The sequence below is a fragment of the Bison bison genome, unplaced genomic scaffold (assembly GCF_000754665.1).
Source record: "Bison bison bison isolate TAMUID 2011002044 unplaced genomic scaffold, Bison_UMD1.0 scf7180017864466, whole genome shotgun sequence".
NCBI classification, from domain to species: Eukaryota; Metazoa; Chordata; class Mammalia; order Artiodactyla; family Bovidae; genus Bison; species Bison bison.
In genome coordinates, this window is record NW_011495027.1 from 6,759,762 (window position 1) to 6,775,485 (window position 15,724).

At 36.6% G+C, this 15,724-nt stretch overlaps 1 protein-coding gene across 3 annotated transcripts in view; it reads right to left on the reverse strand.

The window, feature by feature from the left end:
- CCBL2 (cysteine conjugate-beta lyase 2) overlaps positions 1–15,724 on the reverse strand; it is a 60,578-nt gene that overhangs the window by 4,842 nt on the left and 40,012 nt on the right. For all 3 annotated transcript variants that reach the window (XM_010860356.1, XM_010860357.1, XM_010860355.1), the window contains 5 exons: positions 15,001–15,077; positions 11,301–11,390; positions 8,070–8,256; positions 2,977–3,053; positions 2,486–2,572 (listed from right to left, as the gene is read on the reverse strand). In XM_010860356.1, the coding sequence (XP_010858658.1) occupies positions 2,486–2,572; positions 2,977–3,053; positions 8,070–8,256; positions 11,301–11,390; positions 15,001–15,077 (518 nt within the window). The remainder of the gene's footprint in view (positions 1–2,485; positions 2,573–2,976; positions 3,054–8,069; positions 8,257–11,300; positions 11,391–15,000; positions 15,078–15,724) is intronic.

Below are 15,724 nucleotides of genomic sequence, written 5' to 3' on the forward strand. Positions count from 1 at the left end.
AAAAAAAAAAAAAAAAAAAAAAAGAAATTCTTTGTTGCCTTCACTTCTTTTCACCCACTTCCCTCAATCCTCGGTGTGCTTATAGAAGAATTTAGTGTTCTCTTTGCTGCTTCCAATGTCACTACAGTTACCAATAGCTATATTTTTTCCCCTTCAATTTCTTATCTGATCTCTTACAGCTACCATTTCATCTTCTTACATTATCTTACTCTAGCTTCCCTGAATTTTAAAAAAAAACTTCTGCTGTTAACTCTTGTTTTAAATGCTTTGAATTTGAAATGTAACACTTTTTTTTTGCTCTATGGCAACAGTTCTTTTTGGTTTTTTTTTTGTTGTTGAATATTCTCTGATACTTATTTTTCATTATATCTTTCTCCTTCTCCTTAATAGCATCTTTATAGATTCATAGCTGGTTCCTTTTTATTACTCATTTTTGGGTGAATTCTCTTTGTAAGATGACTAAGCTACTTGCTGGCTCTATGATTTGAACATGTATTTGTAGATTTGTATAAAGGAGGAGACAGGAAAGAAGTAGAAGGGAGTAGAAATTATCTTTGGCTCACAGTAAAGTTAAATGATTGATGGAGAGTTCAGTGAAGGGGAGTTCTTTTAGACTTTATTTCTTTTTAACTAATTTAACTGTCTCCCTCCAATTTAATGTATCCACCCTGCCTCAACACAGCTTTAGAAAAAATGAGAGGAAAGAGTAAATCTATAGCCCTTTCTTTCCACTTGGTTCGCATAGGTACTGGATGACATGACCATATGTTTCTACTCTGCCTTGTCCATGCTGCCAAATGGGTTTGGAGAAGTTTCCACTCCCAGTACACGTACTGTTCCTGCTGTTCTGGATAATGAGTAGGCTACCTATTGGCTCTGCCTATTAGGCTGTAGAAGCAGGAGCTTTTCTCCATGTCTTCCCTCCACCATTTCCTTCACTGTATTTGGCAACTCTTCCTCATTTACTGGGGGATTTGGAATTTTTTTCCCATTTTCCTAGCTGTTCTTTTTAAAAAATAATTTCCAAGAAGAGAATGGGAGAAGGCCTGTTGACCATTTCTAAAACTGAAAGTCTTATGTTACTTTTTTGTTCTATTAGTTATGCTTATAACTTCAAACAATATATATTTATTCCTCTATAAATCCACTATAAGATACAAGTATTAATGGCCTTACCCTTTCTTCCACATTTCAGATAATCAAATGTTGACACTGTTAGACTGTTAAAATTTATATTCTATTCTAAATAAGTCTCCCATAGTTTGTCTATATGGTGTCTCTAAAAGTTGAAAACAGTGTTTACATCATTCTGACCAGACTTAAAGATGAGTGTGTTGGTATAGAGAGTGCCTTAATTTTGATAAGACTGTTTTCAGTAGTGATAACATCTTAAAAATAGCAACAATACATTCAGATTATTTTTTTAACACAGATCTGATGGTGCTGAATTATCTCAGCTTTAATTTATCAGGGATGTATATTTTGTTTTCAGTGTAAAAGGATATCTTCCTGAATATAGAATTCTGGCTGACATATGTTTTATGTCAGCACTTTAAAGGTGCCACTTCATTGTAATCTGGTCTCTACTGTTTCTGATAAGAAATTAGTCAACATTCATATCTTTGCTCCCATGCATGTGAAGTGTAGTTTTTCTCTGGCTGCTTTCAAGATCTTATCATTATCTATAGCTTTCAGCAGTTTAATTATGATGTGTCAAGTTGTGATTTTATTTGTATCCTGTGTGGTTCACTGAATTTTTAGATCTCCAAACCGCTATTCACCAAATATAGGGAAATTTAGTTCTTTATTAAAATATTTTTTTCTGCCACATTCTCTCTCTTTTTTTTTTTGGATACTCCAGTTACATGTATATTATTACTTGACATTGACTCTGAGGCTCTGTTTATTTTTCAAAAATAATTTTTCCCTCTTTTTTCAGATTGGATGATTTCTATGGATCTGTATTAAGGTGGACACTTTTTTTCCTCACATCCTCAATCTTCTGTATGTTAAGACTATATATTTTTCATTCCAAGTATTACATTTTAAAATTCTTTAAGTTCCATTTGGTTCTCTTTTTAATTGCTTTAATCTAGTTGCTCATTATAACCATATTTCCCTGAACACATTTATAATATCTGCTTTAAAGTCCTTGTCTACTAATTCCTACATATAAGTAACCCTTAAGATCTGTTTCTATTGATTGTATAGAAGTCACATTTTTTTCTTTTTCATTAAAGGTTGCATTTTCTTGTGTCTTCAAATGTGTCTGGATATTTTAATGTTAAAGGTAAGGAGTCTAATTATGTTGTAATCCAATAAACTCAGCTTCAAAAAGTGCTGAGTTTTGTTTTGATAATTTTATGGTAGCAAGCCAAAACTTAAAAACTGCATATGAGTGCATCATGCCTAGCAATAGAAAAAAAAATGGTGCTTTATAAACCGAAAGGAAGGACATTATAAATGTGTAGAACAGGGAACTTACTTTAATGAAGCAAAATCGCACAAATTTCTCAAACTGTGATTTGGTTTCTGCATTACAGAATGCTGAAACTGGGATGGCTGACAGTTTCTGAAAAACAAAAAGAAAAATATAAAAACTACGTACACTTTAAATATTAATTTTTAGAGCACAAACATTAAAAGCAAATAGATACTTCCAAATATCCACAAGAATTTCCAAAAGAAATGTATTTTTAAAATCCTCCAGAGAATTCTCTGGTAAACCAACGGTTAGGATTCTCTGCTTTCACTGAGAAGGGCCGAGGTTCAATCCTTGGTCACAGAACTAAGATCCTGTCAACTTCATAGTGTGGCCAAAAAATAAAAATAAATAAATAAAATCTTCCAAATAACTGTGAGTAGAATATCAGGGAATAAAACTACAGTTCACATTTTTCAAAGCATGTCAACAGGCTTCCTTCATAAATCAACTATAACATACAGCACAATATTGCAAAAGCCAATAAACATTACCTTATTTTTAATCATCCATTTCACGAATTTATAGTCATAAGGTTCATTGCTGTCCTTCATATCGAAGAGGTCTACATCTAAAACAATAATAAAAATTGGATGGCTATGTATTATATCTGAGGCAAAGTGTATTTCATTTGTCTACTAAGATTCAAGATTTCCTCATGCTGGATTCATACTGCATGGTATGGTGGGAAGTAAGGAATTCCCAGAGAAGCTTTACAGATATGATACTCTAAGGCACTACTCACATATACATCTGGTTGATCATGTTTGTGTTTTAGCACTGGAAGACAGTAGGAAGAGGCAGGACAAACAGCAGTGTTACCTTTCCACTTAGAAATAATATATGCCTCTATGATCATTATTAAGGAAATAACCTCAATTTTTAACGTATTCATCTATAAGAATTTTGTTTCCAAATGGTAATTCGTTATTAGACTGTGAGCTCCACAGGGATATTGCAATTTATCACTATCCCCATCTCCTAGGTCAGTATCTAGCATGTAAGTACTGAAAAGCATGTTTGTGGAATGAGTAAATTAATATAATTCACTATTTATGAAGAGAAAACATCTATATAGTTCTCCCAAGTGATGTATTTATTGTTTCCCTCTTCTAAATATTATGCTTAATTTTTTTAAAAATTTGGTGAAAAACTTCAAATACACATTCCTATATTTATCTCTTGTTCCAATCTTGCTTTAAGGTCTGGACAAGATATTTCTCTGGCACTGGGATTCAGAAACCTACATTTCATATTGTTTCAACTGTACTGACTCGTACTCAAGATCTTTTTGAATGCCCCAAAGCAACAAACACTGATGGTCACTGTAATCAATTATTTTATCCTTTATTGTGGCTACCCTGGTAGCTCAATTCATAAAGAACGTGACTGCAATGCAGGAGATCCAGGTATGATCCCTAGATAGGGAAGATCCTCTGGAGAAAGGACTGACAACCCACTCCAGTATTCATTCTTGCCTGGACAATTCCACGGACAGAGGAGCCTGGTGGGCTACAGTCCATGGGGTCGCAAAGAGTCAGACACGACTAAGCAACTAACACACACATACTTTATTGCTCAAAATAAATCAAGGCAGTTATCTTCTTTCTTTTATTCACTAAATTTTATTCACTAAATTTTTATTCACTAAATTTTATTCACTAAATTCACTAAATTCTGGGTTTCTTCAAATTAATAGTGTAAAAACCTTGACACTAAAGAAAGTTTCACTTTTATTTTTTTAAATGACTTAATATGGCTTTCCTTAATGATTTTATTTCAATTTTCTCCTGTGATTTAAGAATGTAAAATTTCCATGTAATAATGCTAATAATATTATACCATTTATTACTATCTGTTAAACACGTTACATGATTCTCTCATTCATTTGTCCTATAATTCTGTGAGATGCAACAATTCTCATTTTACAGATGAAGTTAAATTACTACTTTAAGTCATATGTATGTATGTGTGTTTAATTCAGATTTGACTCTAAAAAAATGACAACTTAAAACAGAGTCTAATTGCAAATTATGTGAAAACTCCAAGTGACAATTACATAAGACTTAGCAGCAGTAGCAGCAGCAGCATACTAAAAGTTAACCTGGAGAGTACTGATTACAACAGTAGAAGGAAAAAAAGGAGGGTACTGACAAATTGTAATTAACACTGTCTAAGAGTCAGATACAACTGAGCAGTTTCACTTTCACTTTTCACTTTCATGCATTGGAGAAGGAAATGGCAACCCACTCCAGTGTTCTTGCCTGGAGAATCCCGGGAAGGGGGAGCCTGCTGGGCTGCCGTCTGTGGGGTCGCACAGAGTCGGACATGACTGAAGCAACTTAGCAGCAGCAGCAGCATACTATTCATTTATTCTTTTTTTTTTTTTTTTTAATTTATTGAGGTATAGATAGTGAGGGACAGGGAGGCCTGGTGTGCTGTAATCCATGGGGTAGCAAAGAGTTGGACACAACCTAGCAACTGAACAGCAACAACAAATAGTTGATTTACAATGTTGGGTTAGTTTCTGCAGTATAGCAAAGTGAATCAATTATACACACACATATATCCACTCTTCTTCAGATTCTTTTCCCATATAGGTCATTACAGTGTGCTGAGAAGAGTTCCCTGTGCTACACAGTAGGTCCTCATTAGTTATCTATTTTATATATAGTAGTGTGTATATGTCCAGTTCTTCCATTTATCCCCCTCATCCAGCTTTCCCCCTTGGTAAACATAAGTTTCACTCAGTATGGTAACCACTCATTTATTCCTCTAACACTTAGAAAAGAGAAATTTATTGCCATGGTACTGAAAGAAAAGGAAGGGAATAAATACACTTCTAAATATTTTATAGTTAGGAGAAAGTTGTAATCTACTTCTTTTTTTTTTTTTTTTGTAATCTACTTCTTTTCAATGCTTCAGTTAGAGATGTTGAAACAAACTAAAGAAAATATTTGTTTACTGGAGGTAGGAGTTTGAACCATATTACAATATCACTTGCACAGAGTCGGACACGACTGAAACGACTTAGCAGCAGCACTAGCAGCAGCTTATTTAAGTAATCTATGAAAACAAAAATTGGTTGTTGTATTCCCACTATCTCCTCCCTAATTTCACACCTTGTCTTACTATCTTCCTATTTGTAATCTTGTCTTCTGATTAAATGTTTCCCTTTTTAGTTCTAGGATGATGCTCACTGGTCAGGGAAGTTGCTAAGTATAGCAGAAAATATGTAAGTTTACCAGTTAGTACATGGATCTCTGCATTCAGAGTCTACCTCTGCTACTTATTAATTGATTAACTTCAGTAAATTTCTTGACTTTTAATGACATCTTTCTCAACTATCAATGGGGATATAACAGCACCAATCTTATGGGCTTTTGTGAGACTTTGATGTTTGTAAAGCAAATTACTGTATCATAATGCTCAAAAAATATTAACCAGTTAGTCACTGCTATGAGCTATAAAGAGAATTACTATGTCCATGAATTTTATGGTTCATTTTTATCTTTAAGCTACCATCAAATGAAAGTTTTATTTCTTGCTTCTGTCTTTTGAAAAAGGTGGGACCAACCTCCAGTATATGGAAGAATTTCTATATTCAAAATAATCAGATGAAAGAGAAAAATAAAATAAATTTGTCTTCATATATAGAAGGGTCTTATAGACATTAACATTCTTTCTCACACAGGTGAAGGACCATAAAGAACACACATCTTTTCCCCCATCATCATAAAAGTTGTTTTCTAGCCCAAATCCTTTCTTTTCCTATTACAACCATACTTGTTCAAGATCTAGGACCTAAACCAATACTGCATGCAGGCTGGGATCGACTGAGGATGAAATGGGAAACTATTTAAGAGCTTAATGCAAACAAAAGTTGCATTACTGTCTTTTTGATGTTTAATGTCAAAATCTGATAAATTTCTTTTAGAATTTACTATCTGGAAAAGTTTGGTTCCAGGAAAGACTTACTCTTATCTAAAAAGCTGTTAAGTTTAATTTTATAAGAATCACGTAACTAATTCCATTTTTCTATTTGTCTTTGTTGCCATCAAGCTTGGAACCAAGTTAAGGCTAATTACAATACAGCTGACCCTTGAACAATACAGGTTTGAACTGCTTAAGTCCACTTACACAGATTTTTTTTCAACAGCAAACACCATGGTATATACAATCCATGGTTGGTTGAATCCACTTTTGTGGAACCTTAGATAAGGAGGGACTACATACACAGAAGGACCTCAGATATGGAGGGCCAACTATAAATTATACATGGATTTTCAACTGAACAGAGTCACCATCTTGCAACCCCTGCATTATTCTAGGGTCAACTACATATGAACCCAGGTGACTAAAATATTTGCTTCCCCTACTCCATGTTACATTAACATAGGAATATTTCTACTTACATGTTATTGCATAGAAGACTTTAAGTATGAATTAGCTCAAAGTTTTATTGGAAGCAGATAAAAGTAAAATAATTTTCTTCTGAATAGATGAAAACTGTGCTGTTTCTTTTTATCGTTTCATGAAATGAGCTACACATTTAAGCCCAATACAAGAAAAGTGATTTCTAAACCTTAGACTATAGAACATCATAAGGGTTTTTATATAAGAAGAGATCTTAGAAGCCTGACAAATATACCTCTCTGGCAACAGCAGAGCCAAGAACTCCTGGTCACTCTGCTTTTCTTATAACAAATGAGTAAATAATAATCACTGTTTTGTTATAATGTTGAAAGTTTCTAGCTTTGTAAAATTTAGTATATATAAAAGAATTTTCAAGCTCACTGGCATATCACTTCACTGTAATAAAACCTTAAAAACATTAAAACTATGCAGAATTGCTGTAATTTCTGTCAAAATAAATTATGCTCTTAAATTTACTGTGATTAACACCACAGATCTGGGGAAGAAATATGTTATACATAAAATATTATGGTGCTTCTAACTTTAGATTTGTACGGCATGTCAGAATTCCATATCATAGCTTCAAGTAATGTAAAGGTCATCGTTTTTTGGAGACAAAATTATTTGGAATCTAGCTGTATGACTTCAGGCAAGTTACTCCCTAAGTCTCCATGTCTTTAAAAACAGAGATAACAATGCTTTTTAAAAAAAGGGTATTTGAAGCGTTGGCATGCAGTAGACCCTCAATAAATATTACTTTGCTCCTTGACTTCATTTCTGTATACTCTAAAGTGACAAGTATTCTCCAATAGCATCAATATTTTAGAAATATTTTTTTTCTTGAGTAAAAAGGAAACTAAAATTTTACTGAAAGGAACACAAGGGACATATATTTTTTCATGTACCTGTTTTAAATTACATACCAGAACAAGGTTAACAGAAAATTCTATGTTTATTAGAATACCTAGAACAAATAACTCCATAATAGTTATATTCAAGGTCAATGGCCTAATCATCAAGATGACTGCAGAAAAACACTGACACTGTCGAAATCCATTTTCCCATAAATGAAAGGCTGATATTGGCTTTGGTACCAATCTTTTCTTCATAAATTTGATATAATTCCACACCTAGGTTTCTGCATATTTGAATAATAAAAACCTTTACAAACCTAGCATAGACACGTCAGCAACAATGAAGTATCCCCCATCAGGAACTATGGATTTTAGGCCAACACTTTCAAGTAAATGTACCATCCGATCTCTTTTTACTTCTAACTCTTTTGGCAAAGAATTGAAGTAACATTCTGGGTCATCCATGCGCTTGATGTCAATCCAGAAAGCTTGAGCCAAGGCTTCCTGTATATTAAGATTGAAAAATATGGAAAGGAAATATGGCAATGTTATGTACTGCCAAGTTTATTGGTATAATAAATAAAGATTGTCTGAGTAATATTACCAGAGAAGGCAATGGCATCCCACTTCAGTACTCTTGCCTGGAAAATCCCATGGACGGAGGAGCCTGGTAGGCTGCAGTCCATGGGGTCACCAAGAGTTGGATACAACTGAGCAACTTCACTTTCACTTTTCACTTTCATGCATTGAAGAAGGAAATGGCAACCCACTCCAGTGTTCTTGCCTGGAGAATCCCAGGGACAGGGGAGCCTGGTAGGCTGCCGTCTATGGGGTCGCACAGAGTTGGACACGACTGAAGTGACTTAGCAGCAGCAGCAGCAGCAGAGTAATATTACTGACAAGAAAGTCATTCAGGGAATTACAGTTGAACCTATGTGAAATTCTACAGACTAATGGAAGAATAAGTTACATGGAAATGATTACATCTAATGTGAAGAACTGAGGATGAACCACAAAAATTCAAGTTGAAATAGAGGTACAGTTGTCCCTTACTCTTCACACAGGTGACTGGTTCCAGGGCCCCCACAAATACCAAAATCCAAGGATGTTCAAGTCTTTTATATGAAATGCATCCATGGGCTCTGCATCTGTGAATTCAACCAACCCTAGATCCACAATCTTTAGTTGAATCAATGGATGCAGAACCTGTGGATAGGGAGGGCCAACTGTATTATATAAAGATGCCTTACTTGGAAATGAAAAAGACAATGGTGTTTTCTACTAAGATTAGCGTTAGAGTGATTTGCTAGATCTAAGCCTGAAGGACAATCAGAGAAATGATAAACTAACCAGCGTTTCCCCATTACCTTTCAGGACAAGAAAAGTGTAAATGAAAGCTGATCGATCCACTGTGTCACCCTTCATAAGTATATGAATCCCTGTACTAATCATTCACATTTTTTCTCCACTGCTTTTATCAACATCTGACATATTATGTTATTAAAACATTTACTTGTTTATTATCTGTGCTCCCCCAACAGGCTATAAGCTCCAAAAGGGCAGGAATTCTTGACTGCTTTATCTCTGACACTCAGTAAGTATTTGTTTAATAACTGAATAGATTTATTTTGAGAATGAAAAGAGCTGAATACAATAAAATCAACATCCAACTAGCTTTTATCATGATATCACTCTATAGTCATTTGAAAAAAAAAATTATTAGGATTTTTTTTCTTATTCAGTAGGTATTTTTGATAGGAAACAAAAAAGTTTATTGTAGCCAACATATTCCCAGTTTTGGCTTTTTAACTGCTTCCCAACAAATAGTTTTCAGTATTCTGATTATTCACAGAATGATAATACATAGATCCCTGTTTTATAGATATTAAAAAACTAGAAACAATACAAAAAAAATATACATTAAAAAGTCTTGCAACCCACCCCAGACCCTATCTATACTAGTTTCATGTGTTCCCTTTACCCCAGATAGCCACTTTAACTATTTTCATATGGTTCTTCCAGAGATTCTTTAAGAAAGTATAAGCAAATAGTTTTCTCCCTTTCTTATACAGAATACAACATAAATAATAATATATACTGCTCTGTATCTTGCTTTTATTTTTACAATGTATCTTGGATATCTTTCCATATCAGTAATTATAGAATTTTCTCATTCTTTTTTGTTTTTCCTTTCCCTTTCCTTTCTTTTCACTTTTAAACAGCCATCGTGATAGAGTAATGGCCCCTAAAGAAGTCCACATCTTAATGCCTGGAACCTGTAAATATGTTACCTTGCATGGTAAAATTAACATTGCAAATGTGATTTAAGTTAAAGACCTTGGAGATAGAGAGATTATCTTGGATTATCTGTGGGCCTAATGTAATCATAAGGATTCTTCTAAGAGAAAGAAGGTGGCAAGAGAGTCAGTGTTACAGGGGCTATGTGTTGATAGAGGCAGAGGTGGCAGTAATGTGACCATGGGAATGCGAGTACCACCAGAAGCTGGAAAAGACAAGGAGCAGATTCTGCCTTGGAGCCTCCAGGGGGAATGCAGCAGGGTCCACACTTGCTTTTAGCCTTGAAAGACCCTTATGGACTTCTGACCTCCAGAATGTAAGATAAAAAACTTGTGTTGTTTTAAGCCACTAAGTGTACGCAAGTGTTAGTTGCTCAGTCATGTCCAACTCTTTGTGACCCAATGGACTATAGCCTCTGTGCATGGAATTTTCCAGTCAAGAATACTGAGTGGGCTGCCATCTCCTACTCCAGGGAATTTTCCTGACCCAGGGATGGAATCCAGGTCTCCCACACTATGGGCAGATTCTTTACCATCTGAGTCATCATGGTGGTAATTTGGTACAGAGAACTAGGAAACCAATACAGTCATATAACATTAAAATGTTTAGATAGACCATAGTCTATTTAATCCATTGTTTATAGATGAACTATTCCCCATCTTCTGCAATGACCACGTACACATAGAGCTTCTTTGATCTGCAGAGAACAGCTATAAGGTAAGTGCTCAGAGGATACACTGCTGCTTCACAGAGCACACATACCTGAAATTTTGCTTGGGGCTGTCATATCCTCCAGAGAATTTGCAGCATTTTGCAACCCCCACCAGCAATGTATGAGTGATTAAAGTTAAAATTTTTGTGTTAAAACCAAAACCATTCTTGATAGCAATGAGTATGTGCTTGCTTCTAAATTTCCAAATTATACTGGAAGGACATGAAGGAACTGAGCCAACTGAAAGTGAAAGAAAGTGAAGTTGCTCAGTGGTGTCCGACTCTGTGCGACCCCATGGACTATAGCCTACCAGGTTCATCCATCCATGGGATTTTCCAGGCAAGAGTACTGGAGTGGGTTGCCGTTTCCTTCTCCAGGAGATCTTCCTGACCCAGGGATTGAATGTGGGTCTCCCGCATTGTAGGCAGAGGCTTTACCATCTGAGCCACTAGGGAAGTCTGAGACAGAAGTACACAACATAAATATAACACCTCTGCCCAAAGACCATGGAGCAGCCCTAAATTACTGTAACACATACCTGTAAAGGGGTTGCACAAGTATAAACGGTGTTTTGCTGAACTGTCTGTAAATGTTTTATCAAATGTTTAGGACCAATGGACCAGCCAAGCTGCAAAAGGAAAAGATTTAAAAATGAATCTAATTGTACGTACCAGATCTGATAGAGTAGCTAAGCTTAACGCAATTATTAAATATATGCATTTCTAAAATGTTCACACTATGAAAGCTGTGTAGTCTTAGTAGTTAGAAACATTTCAACCTTGATCTTTTTGTGGAATAGTTTCCAACTGAAGTCACTAAATTCTGCCTTCAGAAGGCAAAGAGTGCTTGCAATCATTATTATCTACCCCTCTCTTTGAATTTGCTATTTTTGATATTCTGAAAGTCTAATAACTGGTAACAAAGCTTCTTTGAATTAGATATAGATAAAAGTAACTTTCAACGAGGGCCTTAAGGGACTTTTCCACAATTTCATTCTCCAGGCTCATTTTTGATACTCCCTCCTTTGTAGCCAAGTTTAGGAGAAGTGAAACTGGAAGACAATCAAGTTTCAATTGGAACAACTGTGATTGTATTACATAATACAGTGGTTAAGTGCATGGATTCTAAACCTAGATTTCCTGCCCTGGGTGGAATTCAACTTTATTAGCAATGAAACCTTAGGCAAGTTACTTAGATTCTCTGTACTTCAGTTTTATTGTCTGTAAAACAGGAATAATAAATTATGCCCACCTTATAACATGGTTATGAGAATGAAAGGAATCAGTATGTGTAAATCTCTAGAACCTGGCACATAGTAAGTGTCAAAACATTCACTTCAGTTCAGTTCAGTGCAGTTCAGTTACTCAGTCATGTCCAACTCTTTGCCACCCCATGAATCGCAGCACACCAGGCCTCCTTGTCCATTACCAACTCCCGGAGTTTACTCAAACTCATGTCCGTTGAGTTGGTGATGCCATCCAACCATCTCATCCTCTGTCGTTCTCTTTTCCTCCTGCTCTCAATCTTTCCCAGCATCAGGGTCTTTTCAAATGAGTCAGCTCTTTGCATCAGGTGGCCAAAGTATTGGAGTTTCAGCTTCAACATCAGTCCTTCCAATGAACACCCAGCACTGATCTGCTTTAGGATGGACTGGTTGGAGCTCCTTGCAGTCCAAGGGACTTTCAAGAGTCTTCTCCAACACCACAGTTCAAAGGCATCAATTCTTCAGCGATCAGCTTTATTTATAGTCCAACTCTCACATCCATACACATCTCCATCCATAAAACCATAGCCTTGACTAGATGGACTTTTGTTGGCAAAGTAATGTCTCTGCTTCTAAATATACGGTCTACGTTGCTCATAACTTTCCTTCCAAGGAGTAAGCATCTTTTAATTTCATGGCTGCAATCACCATCTGCAGTGATTTTGGAGTCCCCAAAAATAAAGTCTGACAGTTTCTCCATCTATTTGCCATGAAGTGATGGGACTGGATGCCATGATCTTCGTTTTCTGAATGTTGAACTTTAAGCCAACTTTTTCACTGTCCTTTTTCACTTTCATCAAGAGGCTCTTTAGTTCTTCTTCCCTTTCTGCCATAAGGGTGGTGTCATATGCATATCTGAGGTTATTGATATTTCTCCCAGAAATCTTGATTCCAGCTTGTGCTTTCCCCAGCCCAGCATTTCTCATGATGTACTCTGCATAGAAGTTAAATAAGCAGGGTGACAATATACAGCCTTGATGTGCTCCTTTTCCTATTTGGAACCAGTCTGTTGTTCCATGTCCAGTTCTAACTGTTGCAGCCTGACCTGCATACAGGTTTCTCAAGAGGCAGGTCAGGTGGTCTGGTATTTCCATCTCTTTCAGAATTTTCCACAGTTTATTGTGATCCACACAGTTCAAAGGCTTTGGCATAGTCAACAAAGCAGAAATAGATCTTTTTCTGGAACTCTCTTGCTTTTTCATTGATCCAGCAGATGTTGTTAATTTGGTTTCTGGTTCCTCTGCCTTTTCTAAAACCAGCTTGAACACCTGGAAATTCACGGTTCACGTATTGCTGAAGTCTGGCTTGAAGAATTTTGAGCATTACTTTACTAGTATGTGAGATGAGTGCAATTGTGTGGTCGTTTGAGCATTCTTTGGCATTGTCTTTCTTTGGGATTAGAATGAAAACTGACCTTTCCCAGTCCTGTGGCCACTGCTGAGTTTTCCAAATTTGCTGACATATTGAGTGCAGCACTTTCACAGCATTATCTTTCAGGATTTGAAATAGCTCAACTGGGATTCCTGCCTCTTGCGAAAACTGACCTGCCTCTTACGAAACCTGTATGCAGGTCAGGAAGCAACAGTTAGAACTGGACACGGAACAACAGACTGGTTCCAAATAGGAAAAGGAGTACGTCAAGGCTGTATATTGTCACCCTGCTTATTTAACTTATATGCAGAGTACAGCATAAGAAATGTTGGACTGGAAGAAGCACAAGCTGGAATCAAGATTGCCGGGAGAAATATCAATAACCTCAGATATGCAGATAACACCACCCTTATGGCAGAAAGGGAAGAAGAACTAAAGAGCCTCTTGATGAAAGTGAAAAAGGAGAGTGAAAAAGTTGGTTTAAAGCTCAACATTCAGAAAACTAAGATCATGACATCTGGTCCCATCATTTCATGGCAAATAGATGGGGGAAGAGTGGAAACAGTGGCTGACTTTATTTTTTGGGCTCCAAAATCACAGCAGAGGTTGATTGTAGCCATGAAATTAAAAGATGCTTACTCCTTTGAAGGAAAGTTATGACCAACCTAGACAGCATATTAAAAAGCAGAGACATTACTTTGTCAACAAGGGTCCCTCTAGTCAAGGCTTTGGTTTTTCCAGTGGTCATGTCTGTATATGAGAGTTGGACTCTAAAGAAAGCTGAGCACTGAAGAATTGATGCCTTTGAACTATGGTACTGGAGAAGACTCTTGAAAGTCCCTTGGACTGCAAGGAGCTCCAACCAGTCCATCCTAAAGCAGATCAGTGCTGGGTGTTCATTGGAAGGACTGATATTGAAGCTGAAACTCCAATACTTGGCCACCTGATGAGAAGAGTTGACTCATTTGAAAAGACCCTGATGCTGGGAAAGATTGAGGGCAGGAGGAGAAGGGGACGACAGGATGAGATGGTTGGATGGCATCACCAACTCGATGGACATGGGTTTGGGTAGACTCTGGGAGTTGGTAATGGACAGCGAGGCTTGGCATGCTGCGGTTCATGGAGTCGCAAGGAGTCGGACACGACTGAGCCACTGAGCTGAACTGGGATTCCATCACTTCCACTAGCTTTGTTTGTAGTGATGCTTCCTAAGGCCCACTTGACTTCACATTCCAGGATGTCTGGCTCTAGGTGAGTGATCACACCATTGCGATTAACTGGGTCATAAAGATCTTTTTTGTACAGTTCTTCCCATTAGCTATTATTTTTTCTCCTTTTAATTAATATACAGTAATCCAAGCATTGCAAAGAAAAGAGTATCATCAGTTGGTTACTTATAAATAAGCAAATTACCCTATTTTTCTTGCTTCAAAAGAATGATTACATCTCAAAAAGGATAAAAACATGAAAACTGAATAAGAAAGCAGATCAGTAAGTATAAAAACCTGTGTAAACTGAGTATTTATGCATTTACAACACACAAAAAACTCTACAAGAAATAAGATACGTGCCTGTTTTCAAACAATTAAATTTTTCATCTTACCTTCCAGCCAGTTACACTGAAAGTCTTTCCAGCACTTCCTATGGTTATTGTTCTCTCCCACATACCTGGAAAAGTGGCTGAATAGCAAAAAAGCGGGGGAAAAGGTTAGTTAATTGCTTTATGATCCATCTACACTCAGTATAATCTAATAACAAAAATGCCTTATAATATAGGCAGTATAGTTATTTCAATAGGTTTTTAAGAGATAATTTAGCTTTAACTGAAACTCAGCTGAAAATATTACCAAGCTTGAAAACATTTAAATGGCAAATCATCTCCCAGGGCAGGAATGGTCAGAGGCTGCAGCCGGCAGCGCTCCGGGCCGGTTCAGTGCAGTGGTCATGGGAGCAACAGCACCCGGCTCTCAGTGTTAGTGGTAGCTGGCGGCCAGCACGATCGTTCTGTGGCACAGTTCTGGTTGTGGTTCTGGTAGTGTTTAGCTCACCTCTACTCTGTCCTTTTTCTGAGTCTGATTGCTACAGGATTCCTAAGGCAGTGGTTCTTAAAATACACTTCCCACTTAGCAAAATCAGTATCACTGGGGAAGTCATAAAAAAGGCAAATTCTTGGATCCTCAGAAACTCTGGGGAAGGCCCAGCAGTTCGCAGGCATGTGCAAGAATGAGGGTGTGTATTTTAGAAATAGCACACTGAGATGTAAATCCATGATGTATCTTGAAGTCATCTTCTCACAGCAAGTAAAGTGTCTACTAAGATATCAGGTA